At 31.5% G+C, this 21991-nt stretch overlaps 2 protein-coding genes across 2 annotated transcripts in view; one reads left to right on the forward strand and one right to left on the reverse strand.

The window, feature by feature from the left end:
• Positions 1 to 21991, reverse strand: part of LOC113400854 (cytochrome c oxidase assembly factor 5) — a 390179-nt gene that overhangs the window by 54589 nt on the left and 313599 nt on the right. The window lies entirely within an intron of this gene.
• Positions 70 to 15569, forward strand: LOC113400838 (exostosin-2). Its single transcript, XM_026640506.2, has 7 exons — positions 70 to 810; positions 1935 to 2697; positions 4928 to 5111; positions 8664 to 8823; positions 11607 to 11727; positions 12039 to 12197; positions 14180 to 15569. The coding sequence occupies exons 1-7, from the start codon at positions 275 to 277 to the stop codon at positions 14396 to 14398; spliced, it is 2142 nt and encodes a 713-aa protein (XP_026496291.2). The 5' UTR covers positions 70 to 274; the 3' UTR covers positions 14399 to 15569.

Here is a 21991-nt window from a genome sequence, read left to right on the forward strand (position 1 = left end):
TAAGTAATACATTTTACTACAATTATTTTGTTATAAATTAGAGTGCTATTATCTGTGCATGTACTGCCCGTCAACATTACATTAGTCAAATTTGTCAGACGACCGTCACCCACAGCGACAGTCGACACTCGACAGTTCTCAAATTTATTGTGAAGCTTCAGCTTTGTATAGTGTTTTACAAATTTATGAAGTTTTGAATGAGAAATAATCGAAGTACCTAATAATGGGTGCCATATCTAAATTAAGAATGCTAATTTAATCGTCGAAATCACAAATGGCTGCGGAGACTTTTCTAAAAACGAGCAAGTATTCGAAGTATACATCGTATAGGAACATTCTGTATCATAGGTTCTTCGTCGGCCTGCTATTGTTTATTGTAGTATCTCTAGTGTTGATCGTTGTGTGTAATATATTCACGGGCAGTACGCCTCGAGGTGATTTCCACGAATCCATAAATCTGGATGCATCGAGTTTACCAGTTCGGACGCTTATAAGTGAATCTCGGACGTCGTCTCCGCGCGTTACAAACTGCACTTATTGGAGTTGTTTTAACGTATATAAATGTGGGAGAGGAGGTCACGATAAGATAACGATATACATCTATCCGCTTAAGGATTACAGGACGGACGATGAAAAAGCAATATCAAAGTTTTCTAGAGAGTTTTACGAGATTTTAAATACAATTAAAAATAGTAAATATTATACGCCTAATCCAGATGATGCCTGTTTATTAGTGCCTAGTATTGATACATTAAATCAAAATAGTTTTTCCAGCAAATATGTCGCGCAAGCTTTACAGTCACTTGAACAGTAAGTTTAAAGTTTTATTAAAAAAAATATTATACTATTATTATAAATGTAAATGTGTCCATGATTGGACTTTTGTTGTTCATAATCACACTTAGATATTAGAGGGATTGTAATAAAATTTGCCTAAGCAATGGACAATTTTGTTTAATATTATACTGGATATATAGTTTTTTTTTTATTACTTCATTCATACACATTCAGCAAAGTGGGCATTACAGATAGTTTGCATATAAATGAAAGAATGTTTTAAAAATTGTTGTTTGATATGAAACAATATACATATAATGAGAAGTTTGATGGAATTTTGATATGTTACAGTAAAATATTAAAGAATAAATATTCACATATAATTGACTTAAAGATGATTTTCACCTAGATGTACCTGCTAGTGAAGCAACGGTCAACCATCAGTAGGTTATAGTGCAGTGTATGTCCAAATACAGGTGTTCTCTCTAATCCCTCACACATAATGTGTGGGAATTCAAATTCAGGTCCAACAGTTTAACATGCTTTTCATGTCACTGATGTGTAAACTCTACGACTACTTTAAACTTACAAACTCTAGGCTAGCTACTGAGAAAATCTTGAATTAAAATCCCATTCCGGGATTTGAACCCATGACCAGGCATGAATATGGGTTTGACTGCCTTATAAGCTATCTGCTGTACCAATAAGGCAGTTAACTATATAAATAATAATAAATCAAACTTAGTCATGTAATCAATTTGAAATTATCATATAATTAGCTTTAATTTATTATTGTTGATGTGAAGGATCAACAGAAATGTTGAATTTATTTATATTATTAATATATAATATTAATTTTGTATTTAAACAATAGAATTAAAACTGGTGAAACACATTTTATCTGAAGTTTCAATATAAATATATTAATTATTTTTCAATATTGTTAAGTTTTATGTGCAAACAATACACTATTAAGCATACTATTGTTGCCCATTTACAATATATATATTCCTCATATTCTGCTTTGCTTCTGCTCTGATTTAGGTACATACTATAATATCCCAAGGATTCTTAAATTCTATGATTTTCAAACTAAATATTATCTATGCTTGTAAAAGCTAATCAATTTATATGTTCTTAAAAAGTCTATTTTTCAGTTGGAATAATGGTGAAAATCATCTTATATTTAACATGGTGGCAGGTGTTGCACCAAACTACAACACGGTTATCGACCTCAACACTAGTAAAGCAATTATAGCAGGAGCTGGGTTTGATACATGGACTTTTAGATATGGTTTTGACATATCATTGCCGCTTTACAGCCCTACAGCACAAAAAATTAACAACTCTCAACCAAAACAGAAGAATTACATGATTATATCAACGCAACTCAACATACCAGAAGATTATCTAGCGGAGTTGCAAAGTGTAGCATCATCTTCAAATGACTTATTATTACTTGATAGATGTAAGACGGCATCTGGCAAAACAGATTATATGAAACGTTGTGAATATACAACGGGTAAAGTATTTGATTACCCAGACATTTTGAAGGAGGGTATGTTTTGCCTGGTAGTGCGTAGCGCAAGATTGGCTCAACCGGTCCTGATGGATATCATTGCATCTCAGTGTATCCCAATTATAATAGCTGATACGATAGTCATGCCGTTTAATTCTCACGTAGACTGGAATAAAATTGCATTATTTGTGCCCGAAGAGAATATAAAGAATATGTTGAAAATTGTACATTCAGTCAGTAAGGAGAGGCGTGGGGAATTATATTGGCAGTTGAGATGGGTGTATGACAGATACTTCTCTAGCATAGAACGAATAACATCGACAATGTTAGAAATTATAAATGAGAAAGTATTTCCATTAGCAGCTAGAATGTATGAAGACTGGAACATGCCGGAACATTTGGTATGCAATTATCTCTTTTATAATTAATTAAATTTTGCATTATTTAAATTAAAATATTTTCGTATACGCTCGTTCGGACTATGCAGGTGATTGGTTTCCGGGTATCAATTATAACGTGTTTTGTATGGAAGTGTAATTTCTATGTCAAATATTTGATCATTCATATTAAAAGTGGGTAAAAAAAAGTTTGATTTAGAGTTATTAAATTATACGAAGTTAAAATTGAAAAATCAGTGTAGGACCAAAGGCTTAATTGAAAGTATTTAATAATACCTTCACGTATTAACCTACATTCAAAATTTAACATTCTCTGCGCCTCTTGTGCGTATAAAAAAAAACACAAACTAATATTAGGGGAACATTAGTTTGTGTTCTTTATAAACTACGAATATCTTACTACCATTTTGTTCCATTTATATACATTTAAATACATAATAATTCAATTATGTAATTTGAAACAAAATGTTTACTATGCTAAGAAAAAAATAATATTCACATAATATAAGAATGCTACTCTTATATTGTGTTGTGGGTAAAATATATAATTTACTAAACGTTTTTATGATTTCATGACGTCATTAAGAACTACAGAAACACAAGTATTGAAAAGTAACAAACGATGAGTAATTGCGAAATTATGAGAGATTTTGTGTTACTTTGGAACTCTAAAAATGAAACGAATTTTTGTTCGTTAAATTTTATTTCAATTATAGAGTACGGTACTCTAAAAGTTTCTTGACGTAGTCCGCAGAATAATGAAAAAAATTAAAAATCCGAAACACTCTAAATATTTTCGTGCACCATTTATACAGAAGCTTACAAAACTAAACCTCAACTAAATACATTATTTCTCCGAAAACAGACAATTATAATTAAAATACACTTGAGGCATATATTTAAACGCTGTCAAGATTATTATTTATTTGTATTACTTATTAGATCTCTTTATATAATAGTTTAGTCTTTTGTTAGTGCATTTTGCAAAACGACCGCAAATCCTACGATAAAAGGCCAGAATCTCGGACTTATAAGATAAGCCCATTATGGAGGGAAAGCACTGTACTTAGATAAATGTGTCACTGTTGTCGCGTTCGTAAAACTAAAAATAACAACTCGACGAGGACTCAAGCCTTTACGCTTATGTAAGGAGAAACATTAAAAATTTATCGCGTGCACTGCTGTCAAGGAAAACATCGTTATTCGTGCATGTGGAGGTAGAAATTATGTGTCACATATACACTCATATCGCACCCGATCATTTGAAGTTGAATATGCTTTAATTAAAACTCGTGGCTCGAGAAGCACTGCGAAATTGGATTTATAGCCAATTTGCTATATTGTTGGGAATTCTTAATTGAACAATTTTTTTTTTTCAAACTTTTCTTGTTAGAGTTTCAACAATGGCTCTCGGCAATGCCCATGTTTTCTATTCTTCTATCGAGTGAAAAACTTTATAGAGCACTAGAAATATAGCAAACATAATAGATGACCTCGGATCCAATCCATTACTCTCGGCGAATTTGTACTGTGATTCAATTCTTTCCTCATCACGGCAATATTTTAAAGTTTATTTTCGCCTTATAATTTAAATAGTCTAAATGTCAAGATCGTCACTTGTTTAACATTTTTCTTCAGTAAGAATCGATATACAATATACTTTAAATATCCGTTGGTTTAATTTGAACTGAAATACAAAATATACCGTTATTATCTATTGGAGTCATCGGGATATAGTAAATCGAAGCGATATGCGATAGCTTGAATTGAGGAACGCAATCTTGCAAAAATATGACCAATAACACGTTGTTGATTAATTTCTCATTTTAATGAAATAAATGCATTCATTTCTAAAAACATGATTACAGTTAAATACAATTTAATTTGTGCAAAACATAAATATCAGCAATGCTAAAACGACATTGTGTTAAATAATTGTATAGAATACCTATTCGTTTTAATTCAGCAAATTATAATGTTATTACAGCTGCTGTTATTGAACTACGAGTCAAATAAACAAATGCCTAACTAAATATTGTAATGAGTATGTAAATTATTCATGTATAAAATGGTTTCGAAGATATTATATATTATATATAAGACTTCTAAGTTTCATTAATAATTTATAAACACATCTATGTTAATGATTTCGCTTACTTTAGCGAATTGATAATAGCACGGCTATGAGGTATTTGCCGAGTATAATTAAATTCGTAACAATTTCCGATAACAGTACGGTCCAGTCAACCCTCTGTTCCTGCCGGTGACCGCGCCCAAGTCGCCAGGTTTCACTGCTGTTATATTGACGTTTGACCGAGTGGACAGCCTGTTCACGCTCGTCAGGAAACTTGTCCGGACGCCGAGCCTCGCAAAGATCCTCGTGGTATGGAATAATCAGAAAAAACAACCACCCCCATGTGAGTTATAATATTTTTTTTAGTATCACAGTAAGAAAAGTTATGTTAAGATATAATTGCATAATTCTTATGACCGTTAAGACTTTATAGAGCTGAAATGGAAAGTCAATAGCCAATATTAACTGAAGGTGGCCGGTTCAAATTTGCGCAAGCACCTCTAAGTTAACATGTGTTTATGACTCATCTCGTACTCGGCAGTGAATAAACCTGTGTGTTGGAAGATATTTTGTACTGCATTATTATATTATTATAAAATAAAATCCTGATTTTCTTTTTAAGAGTTGCTTTTTCTTCATCTTCTTCTTATATATTGACATCTATTTCTATCACTGGCATTTACAAAAGCATTGGTTGTACCTTGAATTACTAATTCGCAGCTAAAGTTCGAGGTTGTTCTTGCAATTTTATTGACTCCCTCACACTTAGGTACCATCGAACACAAGTCGGCAAAACATTGTTGCTTAGCGATAGGTCTATTGAGGGGGTGGTATCTATATACATGGTCTTGTACGGGCCGTTACCACTCGTGGTCGGAACAGCACAGCTCAATTATTTTCAGATTACTATTGAGTTGATTTCTATTTCATGTAATAATGTTTTCAGAGTATATACAGTATCTTGTTAATATGAATATTATACAATATTGGTACAAAAAATCTGGTAGAATTACGTGATATTTTTTTGACAAAATATATTGGACCCTTCAAGATCAGCATTTGGTTAGAGGGTCAAGCTAAACTGATAATTAACATAAATTAAGCACATGAATATTAAGGGCACCTTGTTCGGTTTTGAACCCGCCATCTTCGATTAAGATTCACGATTAACTACTGGGCTATTGTGGCATTAAAATGATAAATGATGTGATCAAATAATAACCAAACATGTACATAATTAATATTTAACTGATAACAAAAGTTGTACGTACAATTAATTTCAAGTGAGATCCGATTAAACTGTCGTGAAACTCATCTTTTGATGAACACCAATATTTACCCAGAATAATTTAAACTAAACTAATTATTCAAAAATTTAATTTTTCGTTTGAAGTTATTTTTGTTAGTCAATCCAGACTTCTGTGAGCTAGGAATTAATCGTAACCTTCTAGATGTAAACGAAGCACGCAATAATATAAAGGGCTACTTAACTCATTAGGAGCTCATTACAGTTTCGTTTGTATTTGGAATAGAAAACGTAATATAAAAACATTAGTAATGTTTTACAATTTACATTTCAATCAATTAAGGAAAATAAACAAATAATTGAAGGTTATTGAAAGAAAAGAGGATAAGTATTTCCATTTATGACAAAATCGTTTATACATAATTATGTAGCCTGTCTATACGGGCGCATAACGCCAAGATTCAAGATACTTACGTAACGAATGATCAGGCCTTAAGTGTGCCAAAAGAACGTCCATTCTGCACTATAATTATGACTTTTAAAGAGAAATTGGAAATCGTTCGCCTTTATTATTCCGATTTTATTGAATTTGTTATCTTATTAATAGTCGCGTGTCTCGCTAACACGGCATACGACTCGTGTAATGTAACTTTTTTACACGCTATTAAGACCGTGACTTCGTTCGCTTGAATAAAGGTTATGGGCATATGTAGATTTTTGTCCGTTCTTTCGTCTCATACATAATTTTCTGAATTGTGCAAAAGACAAAAGTATCTTGGATATTGAAGCCCCATACCTTAATATATCGTATTATATAGTTCTGTATTTACCAAATGTGTACCATATCGAATTGAGCAGCGAGCAGCAGCCACATAGAAACCTCCTCATAAAGAGGAGAGGAAATTTGTCCAGCAATAGGAAAAGTACTGGATGTCTTTTAGTTAAAAATAACAGTTGTATTCCATGTTATGGTCAGTAGGTGTAGTGCTTGCTATGAACAGTTTTTGTGTTGAAATTTAATTTAATAGCAAACAAAATAAATAATAATTTAGTTTTTATAAAGGCGGGTCTTGACCTGTGTCTATAATAACGTGTCCGATCATTAATCATTAAACCAAGCCTTGCTACAGTTTTATTATACGTATACAATATATATATATCAATTATGATTCAAGTCACAATTTGACAACTATAGTTTTAGTTTTTAAATTTTAATTATTATAATAACAATGTTCTAGTACCATCTTTATTACGATAAAGTATTTAAAAAAATTGTAAAAACAGAATTGTAGGAATATTTTATAAATTATTTGTATATCATCACATGTTGTAACAATCTGTTACTGTGTCAAATCTAGCTTAAATATTCCTCTCGTTTAGTCGGTTTGAATGGCTTGGATGGCAATTCCCATCGCGCTGCTTTAAAGTTAGTTGGTATGATACACGTGGCAGATTTTTATTTTTTCCGAACCGATACGACTTGGGAACCTTCAAAAAAAGAGCGTACTCCTTCCTAAAAGGCCGGCAACGCACCTGCAACCCCCCTGGTGTTGCAGATGTCCATGGGCGGTGGTAATCACTTTCCATCGGGTGAGCCTCCTGCTCGTTTGCCCCCTATAACATAAAAAAAGATTGAAGAAGATAAAGATCTGATCTGAGATGATCGCAGAAATGGATTTAATAATCTATGTAGTGACCCAGCACGAGATAGCTTAACTCAAGTTAAGCACCTGAAAATTCATTAGTTTTCGACCCAGCTTCCAATCTCCGATGTTTGGTTAAGAATCACGCATCATTTGGTTAAAACCATATTGGCTCTTGATATTTATAAACCATTCAATTATTATTCTATATTCATTTATAGCATAGATATGTAGGGGTCAACTGATGGTAAGTGGTCACCACGGCCTATAGACATTGGCGCTGTGAAACCATTCCAAACATCGCCAATGTGCCAATTGCTGCTCGGCGGTAGAATAATACTCATATCTAATACTCACATATAACAAGCCGGTTTCATGATTTACAAATAATTGCATTGTTTACATTTAAACGTACCTAAATAAACGCTCTTGTTTCGGTCTTTGCGCTCGAAAATAGTATTATAAACCGATCAAAATAGAAATTGATGAAAATTTGCGATATCGATGCATATGGAAATAACTATTACGTATGTAATCTCTACATATCTAGAAGATGGTTGAAATCTCATCATAATTCATCAAGTAGTTAGGAAACCTTACACGCGTACACGAGGTTGGGCGTCGTTTTGTACTATTTATAAATATGACAATGTACATATTTCATGTAATATTATACGTAAATATACTGACGTTTTGATAACAGATCGAGAAGTTAAATAACAGACGAGAGATGGAAAAACAGATTTAATGAGCAAACGCAATTAATCCGTTCAATATTATACATGCAACTTCTGTTAATGTTCATTGTACTGAGAGTGAAATTATAACTCGACGAGATAAAATCGACTCTATGCCTCGCTAATAAGACTGATCTTGAATTGTATTGTAAATTACACGTTAACATTAATACGTTTAAATTCGATTTTTAAAACGCAACGAATGAATTCCACTCCTGTTCTGATTTTTAATTGTTTTGTTTTTTCTAAATATTTCGCTTTCATTTCAGCATCTGAGTGGCCAGTAGTAAATAAGCCGTTGAAAGTGATACAGACCAAAGAGAATAAGTTGTCAAACAGATTTTTTCCATACGACGAGATTGAAACGGAGTGTCAACTGACGATTGATGATGACATCGTTATGTTGACGCCTGATGAGTTGGAATTTGGGTGAGTTTCTATCTTGATTTAATTAATGATTGTTTTATAATAGGAAATATTAGCTATATATGATTTTGTCTTTATTTGTAATATTTAACAAGTACCAAATGATCTTTTCGACATGACTCGGTATATAGATTTCATATATCTTACCTGAAGTACGCGCATTCAAATTCAACAGAGCAACACAAAAAACAGTTGCAAAATTACTTTTATTTTATTTATATTCTGGACAATCAAATCTGAGAACGCCTAAATAAAAAATAATGGCCACCAAGTAAACGCACGTAAAGTAGTACGTCGCTTGGCGAGTGTTAAGCGTCGCTGTCACGCACACAAAGATAATAAAGTTGGCTCGTTTGCTTTTGTAGTGTCACTATCCAGATATAGAATTAATCAAAGCAAAATTGTTTATAATCTTGAGGTGGCTGAAGAATAAAAATAATGAAATCAAATGTGGCGGAATAAGCTCCCTTTACTTTTCAACAGGGGATCTTAAGCCCTTAGCCCCGCTGAAGGATATTATACTGTACTGTGCAGTATCGTTACTGTTGTGTCCGTATTTAACGTTGCAGTATCGTTTTAAAAATATTTTTTTTCCATCTTTAGTCTTTATAAAATCATCATCTTGAGGCGGCTTATCGTGTTTTTTCAGTTATATAAAAGTTATATTTTTTGTAATTTGTATTGTCATATTTTTGACCTATTTTCAATTATTCACTGAGTTTCCGTATTGCTGCTTCACCAATTCCGTGGATAGTTTTTGGGCTATGAAATTGAATAAAATTCTTGAGGTATCAATTGGAAATTCATTAAATAACGCGATGACAGACAAGATAAAATAAAAAGATAACTGTAGATACTGTAGTGTACACATATCTATAATAACATATTAATTAGTATTCGATTCATATTTTATATAAATATACATTATCTGTGTATTTATGCAACTGTCATCTCGAGCGACACACATCGTGAAAGCGCGGGAAAATAAGATATTATATAAAAATGGGCGCGCGGTGAAGACGCACAGCAAACTGATATTTAATCTAATTGGTAAATCGACCTTACATGTGAACCATACAGATACTATTTTAATATTAATGACTTCTTACTTTTTTAAATGTGTTTTAGTCTATGTCCGTGACAATTACTTAAAAGCAAAAACACAAAAATAATGTATTTATAAGATACATCATTCTGTCTAGTCATAAAATTATAATATTCCAAAATATAAAGGTTTAAGAAGAATAACATTTAAAAAGACTAAATAAATAATGGGAGATTAAACGAAATTTATTGAATAAAAAGAGCCATCGCTTAAAACTACGAGCGCCAGTCACGATATCGCTTCAGCGTCGCTTGGCTGCCACTTTTAGTTCTGACATAATAAGATTATGACCACGTCAAAATAAATTCGAACCTTACCTCTAAAGTATTACGATTGAAATTTCTGTAACATTTCTGTTTAGTATCTATCGTGCTGGTTGTACCTTTGGCGCCTATTTTCTTGATTGACATTACTAAATACTAAGGTAACTGAAAAAAATATCTTTATAAAAGAAAGTTTTGTTAATAATTTAAAAAGGAATGACGAAATAAAGATAGTTAGAACTGAAGGTAGTAAGAAAAAATAAGCGAGTTCAGTAGATAAGTTGTATTTATATAACGTCGAATTCAAATTCGACAAAATTATCTGAAGGAGCTTCTGCAATTAATTTGGCTTTAAATACACTTCATTCGTATGTCATTATGAATTATAATGAAATTGTAAAATGACAATTCAAACGGGCTTACCGAAAATGATTTCAAGAAAGTATATTTAGGTTCAATTATGATTCAAACATTGATTTAGTGCTTATAGCCTATTTCAATAGCCGAAAGTGTAAAGTATCAAATAAAATTTGACATTCAATTGACATTGCATAATTGGTCGAGATCTTAAATAGTCTGTGGCATTTATTTTGGTTACATAAAAAAATGGCGGTTTTAATGACAGCAAAATTGTTAATGGACGTGGAATAGTGTTGTTTTAACTATTCGTTTGCATATGTCACTGGAATCGTATACAATAGAAACGAATGTTGTTATACATACTGGTATAATTGGTCATATGGTATTTTTAACGATATTTTTAAGTATTGGTTATTAGTTCCAATTTTGAATTTCTAATTCGCAATTCAATATTATTTTCATATTATTACTACTATATTAAAATTTGTTTCTGCTTAATAAATTCATAATATTTCACTTACTTAATCCAGTTTTACTTATGGTTTTGTATATAAAATGTTATGCGAAGAATGCTCAATACTTATCGGGTAGAGTAAGTATTCTAGTTCGATGCATTCACTTCGATGAAGGATGTCAATACTCGAAGTGACTATGTGACATACGTGAAACTACTTTTAATTAACAAGACAAGTGTTTTAAATGAAATAATGCTAGTTATTATTTACATAAACATAAAAACATAATCAGCCTGTAAATTTCCCACTGCTGGGCTAGGGCCTCCTCTCCCGTTGAGGAGAAGGTATGGAGCATATTCCACCACGCTGCTCCGATGCGGGTTGGTGGAATACACATGTGGCAGAATTTCGTTGAAATTAGACACATGCAGGTTTCCTCACGATGTTTTCCTTGACCGCCGAGCACGAGATGAATTATAAACAAATTAAGCACATGTAAATTCAGTGGTGCCTGCCTGGGTTTGAACCCGAAATCATCGGTTAAGATGCACGCGTTCTAAGTTATTATTTATCTGTCTTCAATAGATATATTTGTGTTTATAGGTTTGACGTGTGGCGGGAGTTCCCCGATAGAATAGTGGGTTTCCCCTCACGTCTGCACGTGTGGGACAACGTCACTAGCTCCTGGAAGTACCATAGCGAATGGACAAATCAAATATCAATGGTAAGTCTGTAAACAGTGCTGCCATATGTAAGGGTAATAGACGGCAATCTAGTATGATGTTAAAATTCAGTGGCTATATAAAGATCACCATGGAAAATGGTATATAAAAATATGCATATTATGGCATTTATGGTAGTTGATTTTGTTTCAGCGTCAACTTATCAATTATTTTATATATCAAGGAAGATTCGCCTGTGTGATGTTACTGAATTATTTCATTTTGGTTTAATAATCTAACTCGAGGCAGGCAGCGAAATAAAACATACTTCTCTTTAGCAAAAACCCTTAATGTAAATGATCTCGTATTCCAGGTGCTAACCGGCGCCGCCTTCCACCACAAGATCTGGTCGTGGTATTACACGTATAAGATGCCAGCCGAGATCCGCTCGTGGGTTGACGACAACTTCAACTGCGAGGACATCGCCATGAACTTTCTAGTTGCTAACGTAACTAGGAAACCTCCGATAAAGGTAAATATTTCGTACTAGATTTTTCATGGGGCTTTGACGTCACGGTTTTTTAGCTCTAGCCCGCCAATCTCTTAAAAAATCACCGGTCAAGTTTTGAAGTTCATAATATTAGTGCGATTTTAAATATCGAAGTTACTCTCATTGCGTTTTCATGTGACTGACTTAATAACAATATATGTATATTGTATTTTATTCTTATTATTTTCTTGTCTTTTAAACTGGACCTTGGTGTCCGATAGGTCTTATTTATTGTAATGTTTCTAATGCATTACGAAATAATCAAAAAACATGTCAAGAAAACTGACATAAACATTTGTAATAATATTAAAAAGAAATACACGATAAATAGTATACATATGAATATTCAAAGTCGAGATTGTCAATTCGTAAATGAAATCATTCGATTAAGAGAACGCTTTAAATTGACGTCGCTCCTGTTTAAGTAATTACTTGATTAGGCTAAAAGCCCAGGAGAGTAATAAATTTACAGCGTACGTACATTGCTAAGGACTAAAAGCCACTACTAATTTTAACTCATAAGATTACTTACATATAACATTACGTTATAACATACGCTTAAGTACCGTACTTACTAAAATAATAAGAGGTAGGATTTGTTGGTTCGTAATCGATAAACTCTGAAGCAACTGAACTGTTTTTAATAATTCTTTCGCCTAGAAAACTATTTTAGACAAATGATTTATACACATTAAATTTTAGCTTGAAATAATGATGGTATTTGTGAGCAAAGCCTCGGGCAATGCTAGTTAAATATGTTTCAAAATAATATATTTAGCTGTACAAGCCACTTAAGATAGGCAGGAATGCAATTCGAACTAATTAAATGCAACAATTCTGAATTAACTCTTGTAAAAAATACAAGCTAGATTTTTTTTTAAAATAGTGTAGTAGTCCAATTTAATGATACCATTTTAGAATCGTGATCAATTGCGTACGGTTTTAATATCACTTGCCATACGAGCGTTTTTTAGCACTGAGTATCAATCTTATCTTAGTTTTAAAATAAAATAATCTAAAATTTTTCACTTCAATTTGAAACCTTAAACACAAGTGCGTAAACTGAAATTATGTGGGCTTCGATTTTTTTATGGCCTGCCTGATAAATATTGGCACTTACAAAAATATTAACCATTCCATACATCGCGTATGCACCTCTAATTCTCAGATCTAATATATTATGTCCCTCGTGCCTGTTACCCACACTGGCTTATTCACACTCCAAGCCGTAATACAAAAAATTAGTATTGCTAATTTATCGTAGAATATCTGATGAGTGGGAGGTTACCCAGACGGGCTACCCAGACGGGCTTGCAAAAAATCCTCAAGTAAATATGAGAGTACTTGTTTTTTTACGTTCGATAATTACTTTTTTAAGAGAAATGTTAAATTTGTTTTAAAAATACACGAAGCTTTTTAATAATTTAAACTCATTGAAAATATAACATAGAAGGAATAACATGACCAGATCTAGAAAGCTTTTTTTCTGACAGAATGAAACGCGGAAATGCTCGTTACCGACATTTCGTGTCAACGTTTCTAGTAAACAAGGCGGATTAATTATTTATGACTTGACATGAAGTGAATTATGTAAACAAGTTTGTTGCACCGTTTTGTTCTCATCATGTATTGCCTTTATTTGAGATCGGTGTGTCTGTGAAAACATTGGAAAAAAATGGTTTTGGCAGATTTACAGCCTGCTCGACGACGACAGTTGGGAATGCTATTTTGGTTGGTTCTACATCATACAATTTGTATATTTGTCAAGTAGTGATAGTATGCTTTTAGACACTCACGGGTTGAGATGGGATACCGAATATTATATGTACTATAAGTAGATTATAATATTCTGCACCGTCAAAAAAAGGCAAGGTATTCGCGTTTGTATTAAATCATGTAAACAGTATTACAAACACCGAAAGCTTTTAAATCTAAACATAACATAACCAAATGACCATTTCCAGGTGACACCGAGAAAAAAATTCAAATGTCCCGAGTGCACGAACACCGAAATGCTGTCGGCCGACGCGCGGCACATGTCGCAGCGCTCGGCCTGCGTCGACCGCTTCAGCCGCATCTACGGGCACATGGCGCTCAAGGCCGTCGAGTTCCGCGCGGACCCGCTGCAGTACCGCGAGGCGGCGGGCGTGCCGCACGCCTACCCCGACATCGGCGCGCTGTGAGCTCGGTGACACCGGCATGTAGCACCGGACGCGTGGACGCAACTCAAACTTGGAACCTTAGACCTGCGCGAGCTCCTGAGTGACCCGAGACTGTTTCATCGATTGCATTTTTCAAATTTGGAATTGCGCTCGGATTCTGTTTCGAGTTTGTTATCCGTAGTAGTCGGCGCCTGTCGGTGCGCCGTGGGCGCTTAAATTCGAACAGTCTTTGTGTAATGGAGGGAATTTTGTTATATTAGGTCGAGTTCTGCACGGATTTGAAGAGGGCTTGTGGGGAGGGGCTGAGGCTTCGGCCTCTCTTTCGTGTCGTATAATTTGGATTATTAAGAAATATGTGTTGTGTTGTTGTTGTTTTCAATATTTAATTTTGATGAGAAATGTGTTCATCGGTTAATAGTTTAAATATTTCATTGAGCTGAACAAAAATACTCTAGTTATTTTTTTTATAAATAAAAGAGATTTTATTAGAAGTGGCACTAACAGTTCGAACTGTTACTGTAGTTGGTTCTATAAATCCATGGACTTTAAAATATGATTGAATATTCATTCAATTGCATTTACAACTTGAAAGATTATTTTTGAGATATATAATAACAAATGAATCATAAATTGATTTCATTAACGATTCGTTTCTTCATTACACAAACCACCTTCGATAAACTCTAATTAGTATATTTTTTTGATAAGAGAGCCCTGTATGGTAGGTTTTTGAGGATCGGACAATAAATTTTCATAAAAATAATTGAAGGCTGTAAGAAAAGTAAAAACGGGAATCGTCCCCCCAGTACCAGGGTATGTAGATTTAACTGCCAATTAGGATTATTTTCCTTAAAAATATTTATTTCCAATGCTATTCGAGTGTATGAGGATTTCACTATTGTTATCTGTGTAATTTTTAATCTGTGCCATGTCAACGTCATTTTATGAACAAACTTTACTTAATGGCAGCTTCATCTGTTTAAATTAAGGTTGTTTTAAAAAATTAAAAGTATTTTTTTTTTAATAATATAATTTTATCAACATTTGCGTTGTGATGTTATCATAATACTAACGTTACATTTTTTCATATAGATTTTTTTATAAAAATGTCATAAATGTCTATTTAAATCAAACATAAAAAAAAAGTCTTTTATACACAGAAAAGTCATTAAATACTAATTATATAATTATTTTAATACAAGTCATAATCATTTTTATAATAATTATATCATTTTTATTAAAATTATTTTAAACAGTTATAATATCTCTTCACATACTTTAATATTTTATGAAGATCGTATTATGTTCTTATTTCAAGCTGCCTCACGTTTAAAACAAATTATAATTATTTTTAAATAATGAAAAAATAATGCCATTCTTTCGACCAGCTAATATATTCAAAGATAATTTATAAAAGAAACCAAATCTAAATTTTCCAATTAAAAAAAAATACCATTAACAATAAAATCAGTATTTTTTTTTGTCTACTGTGTATCTTCTCTGAATACGACTCTATTTCGTTGAAATGAATTATTAATAAGCTTATTAAATTAATAAGTTTTTAATAATTTCAGGTCTATACATGCTGTTTAACTTTTTCTCTATTTGTTTTAATAGTTTTACTTTTACTATGAAACTATCGTGAATCGTTAGTAAGAGTATCTGAAAAAATATATATCTTGTTTTTCTTTTTAATATTTTAGCTGGTCCCTTGCACAGATTCAACCTCGTAACTTGCCATTCCTTTTGAAGTATTCAAATGATTTGTTAATTTTAAGATAATATATATATGTAACTTTAATTATAATTTTATGGAAATTAGCAATTGTGTACTTGTTAAAAGATGTATTTAATAACAATGATCGCAGTCTAAACATCAAATTGCTTACAAATAAAGACTTCTATATATTTGTGTCAATTTTCATGTCAACAATTTATAAACAAAATTATTTTTGCAAGAGTAACAAACTTTGTTTTTCTCTTTTTAAACTTGCGAGTGAAAAGGAGATAGCAATGTTTTTGTTTTCGTTTGAGCAAAAATATTTGTAAATGCATCTTTTAGTAATGTCTCTAAGTACTGTGTTAAGTACTGTGACTTCAAAAGTGAACCGATTTAAATTACTAAGATTCGACTAACGCCTGTTCTATCATTTTAATTAATCAAAGAAAATATCAATACTGTAACTTAAAATCAAATGAAATTTGTTACATATAAGATAGATTTTATGAAGCAAATCTTGACAAGTAATTATTTGTTATTGACATTTTGTATTGGTGATTACTTAACATTACTGACCTATTGTCTCTTACTAACATACGCATAATATAACAGAAGAGAAAGAGAGGAGTATTATGTTAGCTTAAGTTTTTACAAACAATTTTAGCCCATTCTTTAAAAAATCTATATCAGATATGTATATAACTTACAATTAAACGTGATGAAACAGGCGTTTATTATTGTCCCTAGGTGACAGAAATGATATTCTAAAAATATTAGTATCAATTTAGTATAGATAAATAAAATCTTAGTCCATTTCGACATATCGGTGCTTGTGTGAAGGATTATTCCTAATTATAATATTTATGTAGATATATATGTATTTGTAAAGCACGGTATATGTAGTGAGAATATAGATGAATAGTGCATAATGTTTGCGATGAATATTTTTTGTACGCAAGTCCTCGTGATGTATGTACCCGTTTGTTTAAGCCACCATTTTGTAAAAAAAAAATAGATCACGTTGTAATACGAGGGTAAAATTACTCTTTCATATTATTTTAATACAATCTATGGTTCTTATATATTTAATTGTTATACATTTTATGTATATCTATTTTTTTTTTATTGTAACAAAATGTTTATATTTTTAATTTTTACTACGGCAACATTGAGTACATTCATCGTAGTCGTAAATGAAACTTATGAAGAATTGTTTAAAGCATAATCTTTAAAATTTTAAGAGTTTGTTTAAATTTAATTTTTACAAAACGTAAACAGACTTAAAAGTTATACTACATCAAAAATCGCGTTTTTGCGAAAACTATACATTAATTGCATCTGGGTAAATTGGTGTAAATGCTTCATGCATTGTAGTGCATAATATCTTAAATTTGATAGCTGACATTGGCTGCCTAAGGAATATTTTGATTTCTTACAGTATCAGTTTGTATGAGTGGACTATTTCAATATTTTTTAATATGATTAAAAAATAAAGTTGAAGGTGCTACTAGCAGAGATGTCTAAGCAAAGTGATATATCGTAGATTCAATCCAAATCCCAGAGTTCGGAACATCGACATAATTTAACGTGTATGGACTTCGTACTAATACTAGTAAAAGTATCATTAGTTTAAGTCTGTTTACGTATTTATTACGTACAGATTACTTTTAAATAAACGATATAATGTACTATGTCCATAGATATCTTCGACAGACGAAGATATATTTTATCATAGCCAAAGAACTTGTCGACTAGTCGCGAAGATTTATTTATAATTAACGCATTTAATTCGATTTAATTATGTCTCTTTTTCGAATCGTAGGAGTTACCAGTTATATCAAAACGACAGACTGAGTATTTTCATTTTAATATAGATAATAATATTAGATTTGTATGTACAGTAGATTGTAGGATATAGTAATAAATTAATAATGTTCACTTTAAACAAATTTGTGGTTTATAATCGTCTGATATTTAAATTGTTTTCTAAATTTAAATTAATATTACTTTTTTGGAATTTTAACTTTGGAATTTAATATCGATGGGTCAAAGTTAAGACAACGCCACACATTTCCTTTCATTTAATTTTCTTATCTTAATCGAATGATACTTACTTTTTAAAGATATAAGTAGTACGAGGTATATTACGATAAAGCTAGCAGCCAAACGTAGTGCATTTTAATTTGTAGAAAGTATATATTGTTTCTGAAACAATTATCTATTTCAATAAAAACGAACGATGTAATTTTTTAAATTAGGAAGATTAAATATCAGTCGATTAACAATCGCCAATATTCGATTAACGTTATGCATCACGACATAAATCGATTTTACATTTTATTAAGTACAATCGTTAAACAAATCCTTTAAAATTATTTTATTTATATTTTCTTACACATATAATTATTTACAACATGTATCGTTTATAGATAGGAATTTATTTTATTAATCAAACATAATTAGTTTTATTTTGACACAAATAAAACAGAGCTTGGGAAGTTTTTCTAAAGAAATTGATTTTGAATATAAAACGCAATCGGCCTAAATTATATAAGCAATTATAAAATATACCATGTAAATTTGTAGTAGGAGCTTGCAGGTGAAATAGTATTTTGAAAAACTTTTTATAGTTATAATGCTATTTGTAACTTTCTACCACGATTTTGCCAGTTTATTCGTAAGACAATAACAATTTAACCCAGAGAAGTACATACGGTGTTCTTAGTCAAAGAGGGTTTATTTTTAATATGTGTTCTATATGTCTAATATATCACTAAACATAACAATTATTTAAATGCAATTCTAAATGTTATTTTTTTAAGTTATTATAATTAAATAATATTTTGTATAAAGTTTTTCGAAATTTTATTACAACATGGCAACATTTTTTTAATGTTATTTTTTTATGTAAAAAACGTACCGACAAATGGATTAATTATTTTGCTTTAATATTTTATTTTTATATAGAATTCATTTTAAAAATGCACAATATGAACTATTGACTACGAACACTTACACATATTTGTCAAAAACTAAAAATGGTCTAACATTAAAGAAAATATATATATGTATATAGTTTCAAATATTCAGCTTACTATTGACTTAACAAAAATAAATAACACTTATACCGGTATAATATCTATTTCGAACAATGTCAATTCAAGTATTAGTGACGTCACTGCAATTTTACAGTTCAGTTTAAGTTATTATTTTAGTTTTTCAGTTAGACCATTTTAACGTTAAACGACAAGACACAATAAAGTTGTAGTTTTAGTTTTGGTTGTGCAACTTATAGACGTCTATTTTCTGTATTCATTTTTATTATTGTTTAAACATATATTATATTATTTAAATGTTTTACGTAAATTTATTTTATAAATGACAGAGAATTGAATACATTTTGTAAATATAGTAGAGCCTAGTTCGTATCAAACATGAATGTACAGAAATAGTTTGAGAAACTAAGAAATAATTGGATTGGTTCAGTTCATAAAAAAAACTAAATTGTAAAATTTTATAACACGGTGCATTCCTATTTCTGTACATATGTGTAAATTGATTAGATAAATACATATTATAAGTACATTATGTTTGTTAATATATAATTTTCTATATTTATGTATGTAGATAAATGTTTTATATCTGTAGGTACTTAATAGATAATATAATTTGTTGCGTTGTACATCGTGTAAATAGTACATTATATATTGTGAATAAAACGAGACATATCAATTTGTAACGTTTGTTTTATTTCATTCCCACTCTAATGAGGTTTTATATAATGTGACCATTGAAAATTGTCGTGCGAACGACAAGTGTTTATGTAGAAGACAAAAGCTTCTTAGCTATATTAAATATGCACCAAGAAGTGGTTTGATTTTGTTGGGAAAATGAACTAATAAAAATGGAATTTACGACCCCTTGCGCGACTAGTAAGTTTTATATTTTTAGTATTTTCCGTTTGGATAACTAATTTAATCACTCCCGTCTACCACATTTATGGTTTTCAAACAAACAAACAGACAGACAGACAAAATTTAGTTTAATTTTACTGATGAAAAAAAGTAATGGCTGAACACAAAATCATTAAAAAGTTAGATTATCAAAGCTTAAACCAATTTCGTTTTTATATAATTTATTTTAGATATAATTATATTTATAAAATTAATTGCTAAATTAATTACGAGAAACGAACCATCATATTGAAAATATCTATATCACTATCTATACTAAATATCATTTATTTTTCCCTTCAGTTGTGCCTAGATTAGTTGGGTAGTGGTTACCACAATCGCTAAAGGAGTGATGATCGAAGTTGCGACTGGTATATCGCTTGGTAACCCGGACACGTTGAGCTATTGGAGTTTAAATGCAAACCTGTATCTGTATAAACTGTCAGTATAGAATATTTTTTTACCTTTACTAAAATGAAAAAACAAAATCATATTTTAAAATATTAATAAATAAAGCGGATATATTATTATAGAGATGGTCATTAAACTTGATGTTATATTAATTATTACATGGTTTTCCTTGGGTTTTTTGCTAAAAATGTAAGTACAAAGTATTAAACTATTTTACCAAGAATTAAGTTGAAGGTGTAACTTTTTCAATGAATAAATAAATAAATAAACATACCGTAAATATACCATTGCTGGACAAAGGCTACTGTTAAGCGTGAAGCTTACTCAGTCGCGGTTGTCTATTGTGAGTTATATGTTATAGTGCGAATAACAGATCCAGTCCCTTTTTCCTCACTCATATAGCTATAATGAGCAGGTCCAATGATTGTGTGCTTACCAAAGCACGGGAATTTCCCTAACTTTAAACATGTTTACTTATTTTGCTAATCTTCAACTAGGAGGCTCAAACAAAATAGGTTGTAATATTTGGTTGTAGTTCATGGTCTTAAGAGCCGAGATAACCCAGTGGTTAGAAGGCGTGGATCTTAACCGATGATTGCAGGTTCAATCCAGGCAAGCATCACTGAATATTCATGTGCTTAATTTGTGTGTATAATTCATCTCATGCTCGGCATCGGTGTCTAATTTCAATGAAATTCTGCCACATGTAAATCCAACCCGCATTGGAGCGGCGTGGTGGAATAAGCTCCAAAACCTTCTCCTCAAAGGGAGAGGAGGCCTTAGCCCAGCAGTGAAAAATTTACTTACTACTACTACAATTCACCTTATCCCAGGGAGAAAAAAGAATAAAATCGTTTAAGACCATAATTTTATGTGTATACCTTTAAATGTGTGAGATACCGATATTGAGTAGGTAGATTCCAAATTTTAAGTTTACTACAGCTATAGAAAAATTAAACTGCGTCGTGTTGCTTCAGGATAAGTTTATCCGGTGGAGACCGTGTGCTTGATTTGGCAGGACTAATACTGTGGCTCCTGACGAATTGAAAAGATGCCTCGATCCTAACATTGTCCTACACGACTTTTAAAAAAGGAGCTAAAAGTTCTTTCCTCCTATATGAGGAAAATAATTGCTATTTACATTATCTTAGTGTAACCTGTAGATACAACAGCAAAACGAAGCGCTAATTTTCAAGATCTCCGTGCAACATAACATGCCTCGTTTAATTCCTTCCGCTCACTGTCCGTCCAGCAGCAGCCGTAATTTAGTTTAATTTATGAGTTAGTATAATACTATTTAAGGGACAATGCATTTGGCAGTAGCGGCCGCCCACGCGATATCAAACTCGAGCAAATGGGGACAAACTGGTACCTTTGTGTTACACCGCCATATTGTTACTTTGAAATTGTACAATGAACTGTGCCCGATCAAAACAATAATAATGTCGTGTGTTTAGATTTGCGATTGTAAATCTGACTTTTGTTTAAGTAATTGTTACTCGATTTTCGTTTCCAATGTCATAGTAACTT

The sequence above is a fragment of the Vanessa tameamea genome, chromosome 11, assembly GCF_037043105.1.
Source record: "Vanessa tameamea isolate UH-Manoa-2023 chromosome 11, ilVanTame1 primary haplotype, whole genome shotgun sequence".
Taxonomy (NCBI): Eukaryota; Metazoa; Arthropoda; class Insecta; order Lepidoptera; family Nymphalidae; genus Vanessa; species Vanessa tameamea.

Excerpts from the sequence above, each read along its gene's own strand:
- LOC113400838 (XM_026640506.2), top strand. The coding sequence starts at position 275 with ATGGCTGCGGAGACTTTTCTAAAAACGAGCAAGTATTCGAAGTATACA. Across the intron at positions 811-1,934 it reads GCTTTACAGTCACTTGAACA|TTGGAATAATGGTGAAAATC; the intron begins GTAAGTTTAAAG and ends TCTATTTTTCAG. Across the intron at positions 8,824-11,606 it reads CCTGATGAGTTGGAATTTGG|GTTTGACGTGTGGCGGGAGT; the intron begins GTGAGTTTCTAT and ends TTGTGTTTATAG.